General features: G+C 54.9%; 5 protein-coding genes across 5 annotated transcripts; 3 read left to right on the top strand and 2 right to left on the bottom strand.

The window, feature by feature from the left end:
- Positions 1–1880: 1880 nt before the first annotated feature.
- IWZ02DRAFT_202060 (amino acid/polyamine transporter I) lies at positions 1881–3752 on the bottom strand. Its single transcript, XM_066762580.1, has 2 exons — positions 3392–3752; positions 1881–3341 (listed from the first exon to the last, which is right to left on the bottom strand). The coding sequence occupies exons 1-2, from the start codon at positions 3663–3665 to the stop codon at positions 2014–2016; spliced, it is 1602 nt and encodes a 533-aa protein (XP_066624402.1). The 5' UTR covers positions 3666–3752; the 3' UTR covers positions 1881–2013.
- A 1253-nt stretch (positions 3753–5005) lies between these two features.
- Positions 5006–7078, top strand: IWZ02DRAFT_202030 (histidine phosphatase superfamily). Its single transcript, XM_066762579.1, has 2 exons — positions 5006–5428; positions 5480–7078. The coding sequence occupies exons 1-2, from the start codon at positions 5205–5207 to the stop codon at positions 6915–6917; spliced, it is 1662 nt and encodes a 553-aa protein (XP_066624401.1). The 5' UTR covers positions 5006–5204; the 3' UTR covers positions 6918–7078.
- A 1820-nt stretch (positions 7079–8898) lies between these two features.
- IWZ02DRAFT_202014 (choline dehydrogenase) lies at positions 8899–11013 on the top strand. Its single transcript, XM_066762578.1, has one exon. It carries the CDS (start codon positions 8935–8937, stop codon positions 10852–10854), a length of 1920 nt encoding a protein of 639 aa, XP_066624400.1. The 5' UTR covers positions 8899–8934; the 3' UTR covers positions 10855–11013.
- A 33-nt stretch (positions 11014–11046) lies between these two features.
- Positions 11047–12909, bottom strand: IWZ02DRAFT_446153 (uncharacterized protein). Its single transcript, XM_066767212.1, has one exon. The coding sequence runs from the start codon at positions 12498–12500 to the stop codon at positions 11172–11174; it is 1329 nt and encodes a 442-aa protein (XP_066624399.1). The 5' UTR covers positions 12501–12909; the 3' UTR covers positions 11047–11171.
- Positions 12910–13277: 368 nt separating this feature from the next.
- On the top strand, positions 13278–16672 carry IWZ02DRAFT_201974 (Spt20 family-domain-containing protein). Its single transcript, XM_066762577.1, has 2 exons — positions 13278–13437; positions 13485–16672. The coding sequence occupies exons 1-2, from the start codon at positions 13287–13289 to the stop codon at positions 16292–16294; spliced, it is 2961 nt and encodes a 986-aa protein (XP_066624398.1). The 5' UTR covers positions 13278–13286; the 3' UTR covers positions 16295–16672.
- The last annotated feature ends 516 nt before the right edge of the window (positions 16673–17188 follow it).

The raw sequence follows: 17188 nt of genomic DNA, 5'->3' as shown, positions 1-17188 counted from the left end.
AGCTACCATCAGCTTGTAGTCTTCTCTCCTTTTCTTCTTTGTTTATTTTTTTGGGAAAACCCCCCACGGCTGACTGGCTAAACGCACGACGAACAACCAAACAAACGACACCAACATTAATCAGTCAAAAAGATGAGAGAAGCCGACCGAGGGCCAACTCCTCGGGAAAAGAAAAGTCCTTTTTATCATTCATGTTCGATAAACAAACAAACAACCAAGACTGAGATGAGATGGTCGCGCGTGCGCGCACCTTGGGTTGCTTGTAACGCCGACGCCGGTGGTTGAAGTTGATAGATTCGCGTCTTAAGAACATACATACATACATATATATCGCGATGCCTGGGGGCCCACGAACGAAAGAATGATATACACATATACACACACATGCAGATAAGCACCCGGACACCTCCACGCGGTTATAGTAGTGTCAATGGCGTCATTTCAGCTCGTCTATCTTTTTTTCCTTTTTCTTTTTTTTTTTTTTTTTTTCTTTCTTTACCTTTCTTTTCCCTCCCTCCCTCCCTCCCTCCTTCTTTCTTTCTTTCTTTCTTTCTCGCTTTGGCTGGCGTTCTTCTGCTATCTTCTTCTTTTCCCATCAAACCTTGTGTGCGTGCGTGCTTGCTTGCTTGCTTGCTTGCTTGCGCAGATTAACAGGAAAAGGTTCGGCCGGCGGCGCGTCTTGTCGCGTCCTGTCGCGTCGGCGTGGCGCGCCAGGTACCTAGGTATGCTGGCCGTACCTAGCACCTAGCGCGTGGATGCACGTGGAATGGGATGGGTTGGCGTTGCCTAGGTTGGAGACCGCATGCTTGCCTACCTGCCTGCCTGCCTGCCTGCCTGCCTGCCTGCCTCCGACCGGCCTACGTTACTTTCCTAAGCACATGTTTTTGATGTTGGATTGGCTTTTTCCGCGGCGGACTGCCGGCGGTTTTTTTCTTTCTTTTCTTTCTTTTTTTCTTTTTTTTTTTTTTTTTCCTTTGATTTTTGGGATTGGATTGGATTGGATGAGATTGATTTAGTAGAGATATGTGTGTGTGCAATTAGATGAGAAAAGAGGAGGTGACGTGGCGCGGATAATAAATACCCCTTTGTTTGTATTTTAATGTTGGCGTTTGTAGGTTGGTTGGCAATGTACATGTATGTGGCTTCGCCTAGCTTAGTTGACGAATGAATGGCGGACATCTTTGCTCTGTTACTTGGTTCATCGGTTCTTGCGCTGCTTGGGATCTTTTGCGCTGCGTACTTGGCTGTCTGTCGCATGCGGTGTTGCTAGAGTAGGCAAAGTGTATGTACCATTATAGTGTTGGTGGAAGCATCGTCGTCTTCGGTGGCTCGGAAGGCTTGGGATCTTGGAGCCTTGGTGGTGTGGTGCTGAGGTTTCTTTCTGCATGGGGCACGCGACAAACCAACGGATAGCCAGATGGATGACAGCTGTGGACAATGTTGAGCCTCCCGTCTTCCTATTGTCTTCCTTCTTTTGATTTTGTAAACTGTGCTGTCATTTCTCCCATATGCCTAATCCGTGCAGCAGAACCTCAGTTTCAAAGCTCTGTCTCCAATGGCTAGCTGGCGGGCGGGCGGTGTGCAGCGTGCATTTGATGCACATGTGGGTAACGCGGTGGATAGGCAACATGCATATCTGGGTAGAGAGGCCGTCGCCGTTGTTTCTGCTCATGGACATGCATGGATGACGGTAACTAACTCATTGAGTTTGGCGGAAGAAAGGAAACGAACGCATGTGTCTTTTTGATTTAGTATTGAATTGTTTGTTTTTTTGTATGTACGATGTTGTGGGTATCTACAGTCCGTGATGCAATCTGTACACTGTATTATGTACGTGTGAGCGCCGCCGTGGCACGGAAATGCGGTAATCAACGCTTTATGCTGGATCCATGCTACAGAGGAAAATTTCCTCGTGTCGTCAAAATGCAGGTATGCGAACGTGAAAGGAGAAACATGGCTCAAGAAAAGACGGGAAAAGTCGTTAAAAAGATCAAGAAAAAGAGCGCTATACTCTCAAACCTCCAGCGCCGCCTCAGCAGCTTTACGATCACCAGCACCTAACGCCTTACTATCCGCGCTATCCTCCTCGGAGCCGCTGTGCGTCTTGGCCACCTCGAGCACCTCGAGGCCCTCGTCCAGCTTGGGGCCCGTGTAGTTCTTTGCGCCGTCAAAGATCCACGTGATTAGCGAGATGATGATGACGATAGCGAAGACGACGATGCAGTAGTTCATGCTCGAGCCCGAGACGGGGAGCTCGGGCGGGAAGACGAAAAGCACGGTCGTGACGATGACGTAGACCACGCCGATCAGGTTGGCGGCCCACGCGACGGGCTCAGGCAGCGTGAAGCTGCGCGGTGGCAGCATCTTGCGGCCCCGCATGCAGTTGATGGCGATGGGGATGCCGTACGACACGCCGAGTGCCACAACCGACGCGGCGGTGATGGCGTTGAAGGCTGAGCTGGAGCCCAGGAAGATGCAGCCGAAGACGATGACCCAAGCCGTCGAGAAAATGAGTGCGTTGAGCGGAAGGTCCAGTGATTGGTGCACCTTGGCCAACTGTCGCGAAAAGGGGAGGCCGCCGTCACGGGCAAAGGCGTAGACCATACGGCTGCTGGTCGTCATGATGGAGATGGTGGCGAAGAGCATGCAAACAAGCGGGAAGATCAGCAGGCAAGTTGCGCCGGCGCGGTTTTGCGTTGCGTTGTAAATGATTTGGAGGAGCGGTCCGGCCGACGATTCGATGACTTCGTTAATGTTGCCCGCGACGAAGAGGAGGCAAACAAGGAAAACGAAGCCAGTGAAAGTGCCAATCAAGACGCAGTACACCATGATTTTGGGGCCCTGGACGGAAGCGTTGGGGATCTCCTCAATCATGTGGGCCACGGCGTCGTAGCCCGTAACGCCGAGACCTCCCTGAAGCAGACCCAAAAGCCATGCAATACCATCGGGCCAGCCGGTGCTGTTGATCCAGTTGCCAAAGACGAAGCTTCCCGAGGAGTAGTTTGGCGATGCGCAGGCCAAGATGGTAATGCAGATGATGGCGAATCCGGCAATTGACCAGCTGATGGCGGCCTTGTTGACGTACGGAAGGGCGGAGTTGGCAAAAGCGTTGAGGAGGAAGGCAATGACGTTGTAGGCGATGTAGATCAGGAACTGATGCCACGACTGGACCTCGTAGGATGGGTGGTATAGCGCAATGAGCCCAACAAGCAGCTGGCTACCCAGAAGGCCTCCGGTGCAGACCAAGGCAATCCAGCCAAAGCAGTTGATCCAGCCAGTAATCCATGACAAGGCAGGCACTGATTTTTTCCACGCAATCACAGCGACCCAGTGGTATTGACCTAGAACAGTCAGTGACGTCTGAGGCAACGAATGCTTCTCGGAAACTCACCTCCGGCCGTGGGGTAGGCGGACAAGAATTCGGCCAATGAAGCGGCAAGGCAGAGATTGCAGAATCCGGCCGTGACCAAGCCCCAGACGACGGCGATGGCACCGCCGCTGGGGAGGGCCAGGGAAAGCGAAGCGGAGAGAGCGGTCCACGAGTTGAGGATGGCAAATGCCAGACCCAACATGGACAGGAAGGAGAACTGACGGCGAAGTTCTCCCTTGTGGCCCAGGGACTCGAGCTGCAGCTCGTCTGCGGTGAGCTCTGGGGTTCTGGCCATGGCTCTGGCTGGCGGCTGGGGCGGGAGGAGCAAGATGTGGAACGACTGCTTTGAGACTTTGTTGGAATAGCAGCAAGTAGATATTTGGTAGAACGCACAGCTGGGGTAGGGTCCAGCACAGATACCGGCGCTACGGGCGCAAAGGGCGAGGAATGGATAGTGTCTGTGGGTTTGGTGATGGCATTAGCTATGTATTACGGTGTGACGAAGGGCGCCCGTACGCACAGTCCAATCAGCGGTCAATTGCGAGACCAAAGGGGCAAAGACCGTTGGCAATTGTGGATTTTTCTCCGGGGAACCGAGGAACATTTCCAGGTCTTTTCGAGCAGTTCGCGGGGAAACTTGGGGGCTTGGCTGAAGATGGTGTTGAGGGGCTAGGTGGGCAACGTTGCAGTCGACAAATTTTTTGTAGCCATCCCGCAGCCACGCAGATCGTCGGCAGGCGCCATACCATAGTCGGAAGGGAAGGTTTTGGCCCGAGGTGAGGATAGAGTACCGTGCAGAAGGCTGGCTTATCTTGGTTGGAATGGTCGGGCGGGTAGGGTGTGTCTCGTCGTCTCCCGTCGTCTTATCACGAGGAGCCGGCTAGCCCCACCGAGCACCGGACGGACTGCACTCAATCAGGTTTCGTCCTGTCAGTCGCTTACGAAGTGCATGGGTGGTTATGTACCTTCCTGCCTTAGGAAGTGCTGAAGTCACATGCTCAGGTCAGATGCCCCGGCCTGCTCCAGTCACATGGATGATTCTTTCTCTTGTTGCCTCAGGCAATTGTTCTACACAGCCACACCATCCCCTCCCCAGCCTTAGCTCTAGCTACTACTAACCCTTATCCTCTAGTTCGCTCCTAGTTTCACTGTTTCCCCTTACTAAGCATAGCAGTCCTTACTCTATATCCCTAAACCGCGCTAAGATAACTCTACCATATACTTAATATAATATCTTTATCACGGCACTAAGCAGAGCAGGTCGTGCTGATTACTAACAATCAATAGGTAAGGAGTAAGAGTAGTCGTCACGAGGCCTGCTAGCAACTAACTATTACTCCTTAGTCTAACTAACTACAGTTAGTGTACACGTGAGCCAAAAAAAACTCCTAACACCGAACGCCATAGATTAGCTGTAACAGCGGCACGGACTGCTTATGCGTAATAATCTTTAATATCTTATTAGTATTAAGCTATTAAGCACATTTATAATCACCTAATTCTAGTTATATAAAGTAGTTAATTAAGTAGATAGCTCAGAGATTAAGATAATATCTTCCCCTCATCACATGACTAATTACATACACGGACGTATCCACTTATCCGTGATTCCCCGTAGCCTCCAATTCGCCTGCGACCTCATGCCTCTGCTTAGGGCCCGTTGTCGCCATGGAAGCTGTCGCTCTCATCAACCCTCTCAACCGCGACAAATATTCCTGGGGCAAGACGCCCGCAGCAACTCACTCACTTGGTCAACCTTTTCAACGTCCAATCACTCTGGCCCTTGCTGCACGTGCAAACTTCTAGCGGGCCACTTTGAGAACCACCCGCCTAAATGGTCTCAACAGGACTCCGTTTGTCTGCTACAGGAAGGACTACCGACCCGTACCGCTTAACCATGTCGGAGAAGTTGCGCTGCTCAAGATGCCAATTCGCCCATTTAAGCCCGCCGGAGCGCTGTTCCGACTGCTCCTCTCGCAGTCGCAGTGCTCCCGAGTCTGGTAAGTCGCACGATATTTTAGTCGTCATGTTGATCTCGTGCGCTGTTCTCTTGCTTGGGTAAGGCCCCTCTTGTGATTGACTCGAAACTGCAAACTGACAGCTTATCAGTTACCTGAAATGGGCCAATGCCGACACCACCGAAACTTTTTGTGACGACACCGACAAAGGCTTTATATGCTCGCCGGAAATCTCTCACTACTGGGGTCAATACAGCCCCTACTACTCTATTCCGTCTGAGATTTCGGCCGATGTCCCATCGCAATGTACCGTGACATTTGCTCAGGTCTTGTCTCGTCATGGGGCCCGTGACCCGACTTCCAGCAAGACAAAGACCTACAACGAGACGATTCAAAAAATCCAGCAAAATGCGCAATCCTACACTGGCAGCAACATTACGTTCCTAGAGGATCTGGAATATACTCTCGGCGCCGACGAATTGACGCACTTTGGTCAGCGTCAGCTTTACAACTCGGGCTACAAGTTCTACCAACGCTACCAGGCCCTCGCCCGCACCAAGAAGCTGTTTGTCCGCGCTTCGGATGAGTCTCGCGTCGTTGAAAGCGGCTACAACTTTACCCGCGGCTTCCATGATGCTATGCTCGCCGACGTCTTCTCCCACCCCAGCCAATCGGTGACGAACCGGACCAACGACTACCCGTATCCCATCCTGACCATTAGCGAAGACGCCGATGCCAACAACACACTCTCCCACTCGCTCTGCACGGCTTTTGAAAATGAATCCGATGATGCCATTACCGACCGTGGCCAGGGCCCGTGGACAAACATCTTTCTGCCGCCTATTGCCGACCGCATCAACTCTCAGTTGCCTGGCGCCAACCTGTCGTTGAAAGAGACGTCCTATCTCATGGACCTCTGCCCATTCTACACCGTTGCTTCTCAACCAACCACCGAGTCGCCCAATCGCGGCTTATCCGACTTCTGTAACCTTTTCACTGTCGACGAATGGAAATCGTATGACTACTACCAGTCGCTCGGCAAGTACTACCACTACGGTGCCGGCGATGATCTTGGCCCGACGCAAGGTGTCGGCTATGTCAACGAGCTGATCGCGCGACTCACCCACGCACGCTATGTGGAGGACCACACGTCAGTCAACCATACCCTGGACGACAGTCAGTCGACATTCCCGACGACGGACCGAAACGAGGACGTTTTCTTTGCGGACTTTAGCCACGACAACGACATGACGGCCATTTTCTTTGCTCTGGGTCTTTACAACGACACGGAAGATCTCAATAACACACAAATCGAGGAGCCTACCGACCCGAGCGTCGCCGGATACAGCGCCGCGTGGACAGCATCGTTTGCTTCGCGTCTGTATGTCGAAAAGATGGTTTGCGACGGCGATGCCAGTGGCGCCAGTGACACTGCCAGCGCCAACGATGAATACGTCAGGTTTATCGTCAACGACCGCGTCATCCCGCTCGCTTGTGCCGACGACGATGGCAAGTGCCTGTTGAGTGCATTCTTGGAGACTCTCCATTTTGCCAAGAGCGGAGGCAAGTGGGCAGAGTGTTTTGAGTAGTAGAGGATGTGTAAACCAAGAGTTTGTCAAAAGTTTTCTACAAGAGCAAGAGACGAGACAGACTTGTCTGGAGCTAATCCACCACTGAAGTAGGTGACCAATCTTTCTAATCACTTTTACTGTACATACCGTCGAAAGACTACGTCGACTTGTTGTTAGACCTGTTGCCTTTTCTGTAAATTCATTGTTGCGACGTCAAGAACCGGCATCAACGTATGATGCGTTGAGAGAGAGCGCGATAGTCCTCATGACAGTAACCAGAGCAAGCAGTTGAGAACTGGCTGAAAGTCCCGTGTCATCCAGTGGCAAAGGAAGGGGCCGTCAAGGGGGCCAAAACCACACGCATACCGCACCCGGGTCGTTGGGTCTACTGCGGGCCACATGTGGCACAACAGACGCATTTTGACACGGCACAGCACGTGGAGAAAACCCTCCCAACAGCAGTCCTGCGTCGTGTTCCCACGCATATTCACTGCCTATCCTTACTCTCTTCGACCGGATTTCTTCCTCGTCTCTTGCCTCAATGGTAAGAGTATAGGCAATGGCGCTTCGCCGCGCCCACCAAACCTGGGTTGCGTGTTCTGCAGCTGTACGAGCCCAGCTAGCCGTTTCTCTCGCTTCGCCGCGCGATTTCGTCGGAGACGATTGACTGCCACCGAAGAGGCGACTTGTACCTGTCTTTCTGTCTGGCTGGAGCGTCTGCACACATTGCGCGCATCTCCAGGAGCCAACGCGGCACGGAATGCTGAAGTGCCGCCTCCTGCTTAAGTTCGACGGGAGGCAGGGCAGGTCGGGGGGGGGGGAAAGCCCGCCGTCCATCCATCGCCACAAATACACGTCGCGAGTCAAGAGCAAGGGATGTAATTAACAAACTGAAAAAGAACAGATTGAGACGAGACAATTGCGATGGTCGCGCGGCGTGGCGGGCGGCCAAGACAAACGTGCGGCGCCCGCGACTGAATCGCAGTGGGGATGCGGCGAGTCGTGGTGTTAAGGTGCGAGTCGTGCAGGCTGGGCAAGGCAAGCCTCGTCGCTCACCTAGGCCTCCCCTTTTGTTTTTTTGCTCGTTTGACAGAAGGAAAAAAACTGCTGTCTTTTTCTTCAGTGTGTGTGGAAGGTGGAGTGTTGGTGGCGGTATTGCTATGGTTTGGCGTCCTGGCCGTGAGATGCCATCGTGGAAAGAAACGTCGTGAGAGTATTCATCGTCGGAGCCATTTCATCCACTAGAGATGAACGTGCTGTGTTCGGCGCGAGTCGTGGAAGAGATGAAGCATTCGTACACCGGGCCCCCTTTCGCGTTACGGTGATTGCGGATGGCGAAAGCAATCTTGGTTGTGGTGTTCACGCAGTGCCAGTGACAGGGCGAGGGCCATGGTGGGAGCTGTGGTGAAAGGATAAGAGTGGTGGAGTAGAGCCATGTCGACCCGGATATTCGAGGAGCCGCAGCGCTGGAGTCGTGGCAAGGCGAGCCACGACCCCTCTGGACTGACTTTGTGACGAGCAAAAAAGAAGCGAGTGTGGCAGTCTTGGTCCTGGAAACACTGAGGAGAGTCGCCAGCTATGTGCGCGCCGCCGTCCTCTCGCCCCCATTACCTCGCTCGCGTTGCGGCGAAGAGTGTGATCAGGAACAGGAAACTTGTGGAGTCGACCCAACAGTCACTCGCAGGATGACTGCAGGGAACTGCTCTACCCTTGCTCCAGACGCCCGGAAACTGTGGATTGTGATGTTCGCTGCGGCTTTGCGGGTACGAGTCGTGGATGCAATTCCAACTACACACTTTCCCCATGAGGACTCCCGGCGGAGGCCCCCTTTCGCTACGCGTACCTGCTTCGGGATGGGATGATTCCAGGTTCGAGGAGGCCTCTCCATCTGCTCCATATAATTGTAATTCTCTCCTGTTGACCAGTCTGCAGCGGCCTAAAAGTCAACACTGGTCATAAGAACTGTCTCTTCCTGTAAGTGCCGCATCCAGACAAAAAGGGACTGTTTACTGAGACTTCCAGTCCATAAGCAGCCATGCGGGCCTTTGCAACGAGTCTACTCGTGGGATCCGCCGCGGCGGCACCACTGCTCGACCCTATCCTGGACCCCATCACTGACAGCATCTGGACCGATCTATCAAGCATAGTCGAAACCTCCCTTGGGACATTAGCAGGAACGCTGGGCGAAGTCCAATCATTCGACTATGTGGTCATCGGAGGAGGCACAGGCGGCAACACCATGGCCTACCGGCTTGCTGAGGCCGGAAACTCGGTGGCCGTCATCGAGGTTGGAGGCTCCTTCGAGGTAGGGAAACCCATTGTGGGCCCGGCCGTCTTAGGAGGTATCATTGGCATTGGAAGCAATCCTCTGGACTCGTTCCCTACCGTCGACTATGTCTTTACGACGACACCTCAGCCGGGAGCGGCCGGGAGAGAAATGCACTACCCGCAGGGCAAATGTCTTGGCGGTTCCTCCGCTCTCAACTTTATGCTGCACCACAGGCCTACCAAGGGCTCTCTAGACGAGTGGGCCAAGGCCGTTGGAGATGACAGCTACACGTTTGACGAAATGCTCCCCTACTTCAAGAAGAGTATGAACTTTACGCCGCCCAACACGGAGACGCGTCCCAAGAACGCCACATCACTGTACTCGGAGAGCGACTTTATCGAGAACAACGAGGACGGCGCCATCCAAGTCACGTACCCTGCCTACTCGTGGTCGTGGCAGAGCTACGTGGCCAAGGCGTTCGAGACGCTGGGCTTCAACATCACGGGAACCTACAACCAGGGCGAGCTCGACGGCTGGCACTACGCGCAGCTGACTGTCGACGCAGAGACCATGACGCGCTCGACGTCTGCGCAGTGGATCTACAAGGCGCGCGACAAGGGCTTGAAGGGCGACCTCAAGGTCTTCACCGGCACCCAGGCCACCAAGATCCTGTTCGACGACAACAAGAAGGCGTACGGCGTGCAGGTGCAGCCGGCCACAGGCATCAACGGGCTCCTCTCGTACCAGATCAACGCTACCAAGGAGGTCATTCTGTCGGCCGGCGCTCTGCACTCGCCGCAACTGCTCATGCTGTCGGGCATCGGCCCGGCCGCGCACCTTGAGGAACATGGAATCGAAGTATTGGCGGACCGGCCCGGCGTGGGCCAAAACCTGTCGGACCACCTCATCTTCGGGCCGGCCTACGAAGTCACCATCGACACGCTCGACGCGGTGCTGGCCAACCCGGTCAAGCTGGCGGCCGTCGTGGCCGAATACGCGGCCAGCGCGACGGGGCCCCTGTCCAACAACGTCGCCGAGATGCTGGCCTGGGAGCGCTTCCCGGCGTCGACCAACCTGTCGCAGTCGACGTGGGACCGCCTCAACGCGTACCCGCAGGACTGGCCGCAGATCGAGTTCTTCCCGGCCGCCGGCTACATTGGCGACTTCCGCATCCCGTGGGCCCAGCAGCCCAAGGACGGCAAGCAGTACGCGTCGATGCTGGCGACGCTGCTGATGCCCCTGTCGCGCGGCAACGTCTCGCTGGCCAGCGACTCCGCCGCCGACAAGCCCCTCTTCAACCCCATGTGGCTGACGGACCCCGGCGACGAGGAAATGGTCGTCGCCATCTACCGCCGCATGCGCGAAGTCGCAAACACCGACATCATCAGGAGCATCCGCGCTAGTGAGAGCGAGTACTGGCCCGGCGACGACGTCGACTCGTACGACGAGATTCTCGACAACTTGCGCACCTCTGTCATGGCCATCATGCATGCGTCGTGCACCTGCCGCATGGGCAAGCCCGACGAGGAGACGGCCGTTGTCGATAGCAAGGCCCGCGTCATTGGCGTTGATGGTCTGAGGATTGTCGATGCCAGTGCGTTTGCTCTGCTGCCGCCGGGACACCCTTCGGCGGTTATTTATGCCCTGGCCGAGAAGATTTCGGACGACATTATTAACGGCCGGTGATTGGCGATGGCTGCTTGATCTTTATACTTGGAGTTCTTCTTTTCTTACGTTGTGTGTTATATCTTCCTTTTTGTTCTTTTTGGCTGGAAATTTAGCGCATCACTTTGGGCAGCAAACATGGCCATCTTCAGTTGGCTTGCCATCAGTCACCTGCAAAGAAGGTGGCCAGAAATTGATCTAGAAATCAACCATTTTATCTGCTTGTTGGTCAACTATGCCGAAAAGACGCTTTTTTCCGTGTCGTATCCCGTAGTCCTGATGTGCCCTCGTTGAAAGACCTCTCTCCATAGCAACTCCTGTTCGCTCCATTTGTACCCCTACTCGATCCGAATGATCCATCCGTCTCCCTCAACCACGCCCCTGGCATCGACTCCTCCCCAAACCACGACAGTCTTATCGTCGACGTTGGCACACGCAAAGTTGGCTCGCGGACCGGGATGGGCCTTGCCCTCGTGAGCATGCTCTTCAGTCGGCAGCACAATGTCGACCTCCGCCCACGCTACGGCACCACTGTCAAGCCCAATGGCGTCACGCGCGCCATCCTTGGCTGCAGCCAGCGACGTGCTGTGCGAGGGGAGCTGGAACGAGTACAGCAGCGACGAATTTGGAGAATCCGGATTGTCAAAAGTGTTCGAGTCGAGGTCGGTGTCAGCGGTGGGTGATTTGCTGGGTTGGGCAGCAGATGGGCTGGTTGTTTTGGTGTTGCTAGCAGCCTGGCCGAAAAGGTAGAGAAGATAGTGGCGACCGTGACCGGTGGAGATGGGGAGCAGGCCGGCTCCGGAACGAGGTGTAGAAGGGCTCTGGACGAGCGGGTTTGCAGGAACCTGGATCGTAGTCCACGTCCCCGATGCAATGTCTTTGTTTGCAGTCGTGGTCGATGCCAGGTCGTACACGTGGACTGGCGACTGGAAGCGATCACCTCCTCCTACGGTGTACACCTTGTCCTCAACGACAGCAATGGCAGAAGGGGGAGTGATTGGGGACAACGTCTGATCCGCATGCGATTGCCAGCCTCCCGTGTTGATGTCAATGGAGCTAAGACTGGGCAGAGTGCGCAAATCTGCTGCACCCGCTGGCTTGCTGAATCCCCCGTACACGACGAGCTGGTCTCCACGCCACAGCGCCGCGCCGTGATGGAATTGCGAGTCCTTGGGGCCGTCTGGTACAGGAGTTTGGCTCCATCGCAAAGTGGTCGTGTTGAAGATCCAGAGCTGGGGCGCCTCTCCCGCCAAAGAGTTGCCATGCTCGTCGCGGCCGCCCCAAATGACAACTTTGTTTCCTGCCACTACGGCTGAGTGGCCTGCGCGAGGTGAAGGCACCGGAGAGCTGTCAGTGGTGCCTATGGCGGGAACTGCGTGGTAGTCGACGCCACTCGTATTCTTTGCTCCTGGTAGCGTGATCTGGTGTATTTCATTTCCGGCGAGGACTCCGTCATGGGTGATGCCGCCAAATATATAGGCTTTGCCGTCGACAACGTTGATGGTATGCCATTGACGGCGGATGAGCTCGCTCACTGCTACTCTCTTCAAACTGGCGTTCAGCGGGACCGTTGGTTGAGCAATTGCATAGCCTGCGACGAGGCCGCCTTCGACGGTTGTGGAAACGACTTGTTCGGCGACTAGGGCGCCTGTTGCAATCTCGGCCATGGTGATTGTGGTTGAGAAGGTTGTGATTGGCAGTGGTTGTACGAGTTGACGTTGAGGTCAGTTCTGGGGACTTTATGCTGATTTACCTTACCTGCCCTCGCACGCCAGGGGGTTGACGTCATTGGTGCAACTTTGGGAAGGCGCTAGGACTATGGCGACATCATCGCCTTGGACTCAAGACGCTGAGAATGTTTCTGTCAGGCTTCTTGCATCTTTATCCAGGTGTTCAGGACAGTCTCGTTGAACAAAGACTGCTGTGGACTCCACATTTCTTGCTGGCCCCGGTGTGTCCAGGTGCGCATGCGGTGCAGTCCCTGATGAGACGAAGTGTGGGCCATGGGATGCTTCCAGTCGGTCGAAATTCCAATAATGGCCTTTCACTCGACTCTATCAGAGAGGGATGTATGTGTTTGGACTTTTGACTAAGGTGCGGAATCCGGCCACCACTTTTAGTGCCCCAGGCCAAGGCCGGGGCCCGGCGGACCGGCTGCCGACTCCGCGCCGCCCAGCCTGACGCGCATGCAACTTGGTGATCGTGATGGTGCCTCTCCATCAACGCCATCCCCGTTCATCGCCTTCTCTCACCTTCACTGGCCTCAAGACTTCCTTTGCCGTGGTCGCGCGCCTCCAAATCCTCTCTCGCCCTCGCTTGGACTCCGATTAGCCGATCGACCGTCGCACGCGTGTTATGTGAGCGCCATCGCAAACACAACAACCATCGCGACACCGCCGCGCGAAATTTCAACCCCCCCCCCCCCCCCCCCCCCCCCCCCCTCTACCGATACCATGTCGACCGTAGGCCCCATTCGTCCTTCCCAAGCCCTTCGCCAGCGTCGCGAATCTCAACGCCCTTCGCAGCTTCGCAGCAGCACTCGGATTGCACATAATGAAGCCGACAGTGCCGCTTCTGCGGACAAGGTGGTGGAGAAGCCATTCGGTATGTTAGTCCGTCAGAGTTTCCCAGCTTCGACTTACAATGACTAGTCATGACCGAGGACTACATCCTGAAAAAGTTCAGGGGCCACCCGCCGTCGCTCATCATCCACCTCCACCAACACCACTTTCGCTTCGAACACCAAGACGGCAACTTTCCCTACAACTCGCCCATGAAGCCGCTGATACAACATTTAAAAGATGGCACTGTTCCCCACTTCATGCTCGAGGAGATGCTCAGGGCTGGGGTGCAATTCTACGATGGTTGCTTGATAGTACAGATTGTCAATCACCGTTCCACAGACAACAAGCCTCCAACAGGCGCTCAGAGCAACACCAAGAAGAAGGACAACATGATACCCGGCTCGATCCACAACTGGAACGACCACCTCACTCCATCTCCATTCGTCCCTTATCCTTCTCCCCCAAAGTCCAACTCTCCAAAGATCGAGAAGCGACCAAGTTCCTCGGGAAGTCAGCCAAGCAAGGAAAAGAAGGAAGTGTTGCAAGATATCGCAAAGCCTGGCCCCAAAAGCCCACACATCTCTGTCACGGTGCTGTTTCCAACTCAACTCTCTCACGCCGCGGAGATTGAGATCCTTGCCACTACTCCGATGCCCGACCTGAGCAGTCGCAGGCAAGCACGGACGGCTCAGACTCCCATATCCGCACATCCGCCCACCCCAATAACATCTGTACCGCCAACACCCTCCTCTGGACGTCCTGCCAAGCGACAGAAAATGATACTCGACGAAACCAATATCCATACTTTCGAGGCCGAGGTCATCAATGCTACAGCACCCGCGCTCTACCTCGATCCCGTCTACAGCATGGCAGAGAGTGTAGAGCTGATCGAGGCAACCACTCACGCTATGAACAAGAATCCCCCGCCAGCGCCCAAGACTAGGAAGCGCACAACGGCAGAATTGGCTGCGGATGAAGCACAGTTCAACGCCGACCAGAACTTCATGTTGTTTGGCGATAGCTCTGCACCGGTTCCGGGTGCTGGCCAAATGAATGGCGAGGGTGAAGGTCTTCGTGGTGCAGCAGCTACATTTGAACCACGTTTCTCGCGTTTCAAGACGCTTGAAAACATCAAGATTCAACACGAGGAGGCCGAAAGGCTCAAGAAAGAGGAAGAAGCCCGGCAAGCCCAGGTCAAGAGGGAACAGCAGCAGGCCGCTGAAGCGCGTGTCAAGGAGAGAGAAGCAGCAACACAGCAAGCCGAACACAACAGACTCATGGCCCAGCAGGAACAGCAACGGCAACAGCACGCTTTACAGCAAGAGCAAATGCGCCGTGCCCAAGCGGCGGCAGCACAGGCCTCTGGCAATATGATGGGATCGCAACAACATCCGATGCAATTATCTCAGCCTCCGCAAAACTCTCCTATGGTTCGGCATCAAACTCCGATGCAGGCATCGCCCGTCATCAATGTCAATGCCGTCGCGACTCACGCCATGGGAGGCGTACCCATGGCTCCAACATCATCAAGTCAAGCCGGCAGTCCACCACGTCCACCTTCTGCTGTTCCTCACTCTGCTGGCGCTCAGCACATGGCTCGCCAGATGTCGCGCCAGCAAAGCAGCCAGCACCCAGGCAGTGCCCACGGAACACCGCAGATGGTCCAAGGCACGCCCCAAATGGGCCAAGCAGTGCCCGTCACTCGCCACATGACGCCTCAGCCTGGCAGAGTCAATCAACATGGCAGCCCCATGGGCATGCAGGGCACGCCCGTGATGATGAACGGCACACCACAAATGCCAAACGGCATCTCCCACGAGCAGATGGCGAGACTTCAGCAGATGCGGCGCCTGCAGCAACAAAATGCAATCAACAACGGGTCGCCTCAAAACATGACGCAGGAGCAGATGCAAATTTTACGTCAACAGCACATGGCCTCGGTGCAGGCACAGAACCAGATGACGCAACATCATGGCCAGACCCCAAATCTTGGAGGCAACCAACCCAATCAATACAACCTTCAGCTGCAGCAACAAATGCGCAACCAGATGAACCAAGTTGCAGGTGCCACACCCAACAATGTTCAGCAGCGTCCTCCAAATCAGGGAAATCCTATGATGAACAACCCAGCCATGGCCAACATGACTCCAGCGCAGCAGCAGGAGTTCCGTGCGAAGCAACAAAGGGAACGGATGATCATGAAGATGGTCCAGCACTTTGGCGGCGCCGCAAACGTCCCTCCGCAGATTCAGCACTTGATACAGCAAGGCGGCAACCAGGGCATCATGCGGGCCTGGCAGATTGTCATGAACCAGATCCAACAGCAGGCTCAGCAGCAGGCGCAACAAAACCAAGGGCAACAGCACAACATGAACCAGCCAAACGGCGGCGGCGGCCCAGGCATGAACATGGGCGGCATGGGCAACATGGGCCAGATGAACATGGGCGGAATGAACGTGAACGCCATGTCGACGGCGGGCGGCGGGCAGGGCGGGCCGCAGGGCAACACTGCGGGCATGAATGGCAACATGAACATGGCCCAGCAGCTGGAAATCATGCGGCGAATGCAGTTCCAGCAGCAGCAGCAAGCCGCGCAGGCCGTCGCACACCAGCAACAGGCGCAGCAACAGGCGCAAAACGGCGGCCAGGGCGGCGGTCAAGGCCAAGGCGGCCCCGGCACGCCAGACCAGCAGCAGGCTCAGCAGCAGTACATGGCGCGGCTCATTCGCCAGCAGCAGATGCTGGCGCAGCGCAATCAAGCGCAGGTCCAGGCGCAGCAGCAGGCCGGCCAGCAAGGCCATCCGCAGCAGCAGATGATGGGCCAAATGGGTGGCATGGGCGGCATGTGGCAGGGTGGAATGGGGAGGCCTGGGCAGCCGGGCAATGGGATGGGTTGAGTGAGTTGAGCGGGAAGAGGCGTTTTGAATCAGTGATGGCGCTGCTGCTGCTCGTCTACGCGACTGGTGGTTTGTTTGTTTCTTTTGATCCTCTTTTTTCTCTACTTTCATATTCCTATCTTACCCTTCTTCTTCTTCTTCTTCTTCTTCTTCTTCTTTCTCCCCTTTCGTCTTTCACCATTGCTAATCTGGCGCTCCTGCTCGTCGCTCGTCGCTTGTCAGTACCTATCTGGCTGCCTGTCTCTCGGATATCTTCCGCACGCAGCACTCACTGTTCTGTCCAGCAGAAGAAAGGAAAAAGTTTTGCTTTTACATCCTTTGCCATATTTCAACCTCGTCTGTCTAAAAACTGTTCTTCTCTCCTCTTCTCCTCTTTGCCATTTTCCTTTCTCTTTCTGTTTTTTTTTTTTTTTTTTTTTTTTTTTGAAAAAAAAATTTCTTTTCTCCACTGCTGCTGTATGTATGTATGTCGCACTCTATACAACGGACGGACGGCGAACGAGTGAGTTGGTCGGTTTGTCGGTTAGTTGGTTAGGCGTACGTGGTGGATCGGACAGACAGACAGATGGGCTGGCTGGGTGCGGTGCGGTGTTCTTCTTCCTGCTGAAGACTCCTTCCTTTTTGGATGGCGCGTTATGTATGGGATCGGATTGGATAGGGCAATTGGTTGGTGCCATGCTTGAGGGGCTGAGCGGATACTACCTACCTACCGAGGTTCGTGGCCTGCCTATGTGGTTTTAGGTAGCCGCTGTTTTTTAAAACGACGACTGAGTTTTAAGACTTAATTTCTCGCCGCTGTTGATGTTGTCACTGTTGCTGTTGTTGTTGTTGCCGTCGTCGTCGTCGTGATCGTGCGCTGTCTGGGCTGGCCGACACTTTTCAAAAAAGGAAAAG

Source organism: Phyllosticta citriasiana (genome assembly GCF_038021145.1).
Source record: "Phyllosticta citriasiana strain CBS 120426 chromosome Unknown IWZ02scaffold_4, whole genome shotgun sequence".
Taxonomy (NCBI): domain Eukaryota; kingdom Fungi; phylum Ascomycota; class Dothideomycetes; order Botryosphaeriales; family Phyllostictaceae; genus Phyllosticta; species Phyllosticta citriasiana.
Note: the sequence above shows the minus strand (reverse complement) of the source record. Positions and strands in the feature narration are given on the sequence as shown.

Excerpts from the sequence above, each read along its gene's own strand:
- IWZ02DRAFT_202014 (XM_066762578.1), top strand. The coding sequence starts at position 8,935 with ATGCGGGCCTTTGCAACGAGTCTACTCGTGGGATCCGCCGCGGCGGCA.
- IWZ02DRAFT_201974 (XM_066762577.1), top strand. The coding sequence starts at position 13,287 with ATGTCGACCGTAGGCCCCATTCGTCCTTCCCAAGCCCTTCGCCAGCGT. Across the intron at positions 13,438-13,484 it reads GGTGGTGGAGAAGCCATTCG|TCATGACCGAGGACTACATC; the intron begins GTATGTTAGTCC and ends TACAATGACTAG.
- IWZ02DRAFT_202030 (XM_066762579.1), top strand. The coding sequence starts at position 5,205 with ATGGTCTCAACAGGACTCCGTTTGTCTGCTACAGGAAGGACTACCGAC. Across the intron at positions 5,429-5,479 it reads TGCGCTGTTCTCTTGCTTGG|TTACCTGAAATGGGCCAATG; the intron begins GTAAGGCCCCTC and ends ACAGCTTATCAG.
- IWZ02DRAFT_446153 (XM_066767212.1), bottom strand. The coding sequence starts at position 12,500 with ATGGCCGAGATTGCAACAGGCGCCCTAGTCGCCGAACAAGTCGTTTCC.
- IWZ02DRAFT_202060 (XM_066762580.1), bottom strand. The coding sequence starts at position 3,665 with ATGGCCAGAACCCCAGAGCTCACCGCAGACGAGCTGCAGCTCGAGTCC. Across the intron at positions 3,342-3,391 it reads CGCCTACCCCACGGCCGGAG|GTCAATACCACTGGGTCGCT; the intron begins GTGAGTTTCCGA and ends TGACTGTTCTAG.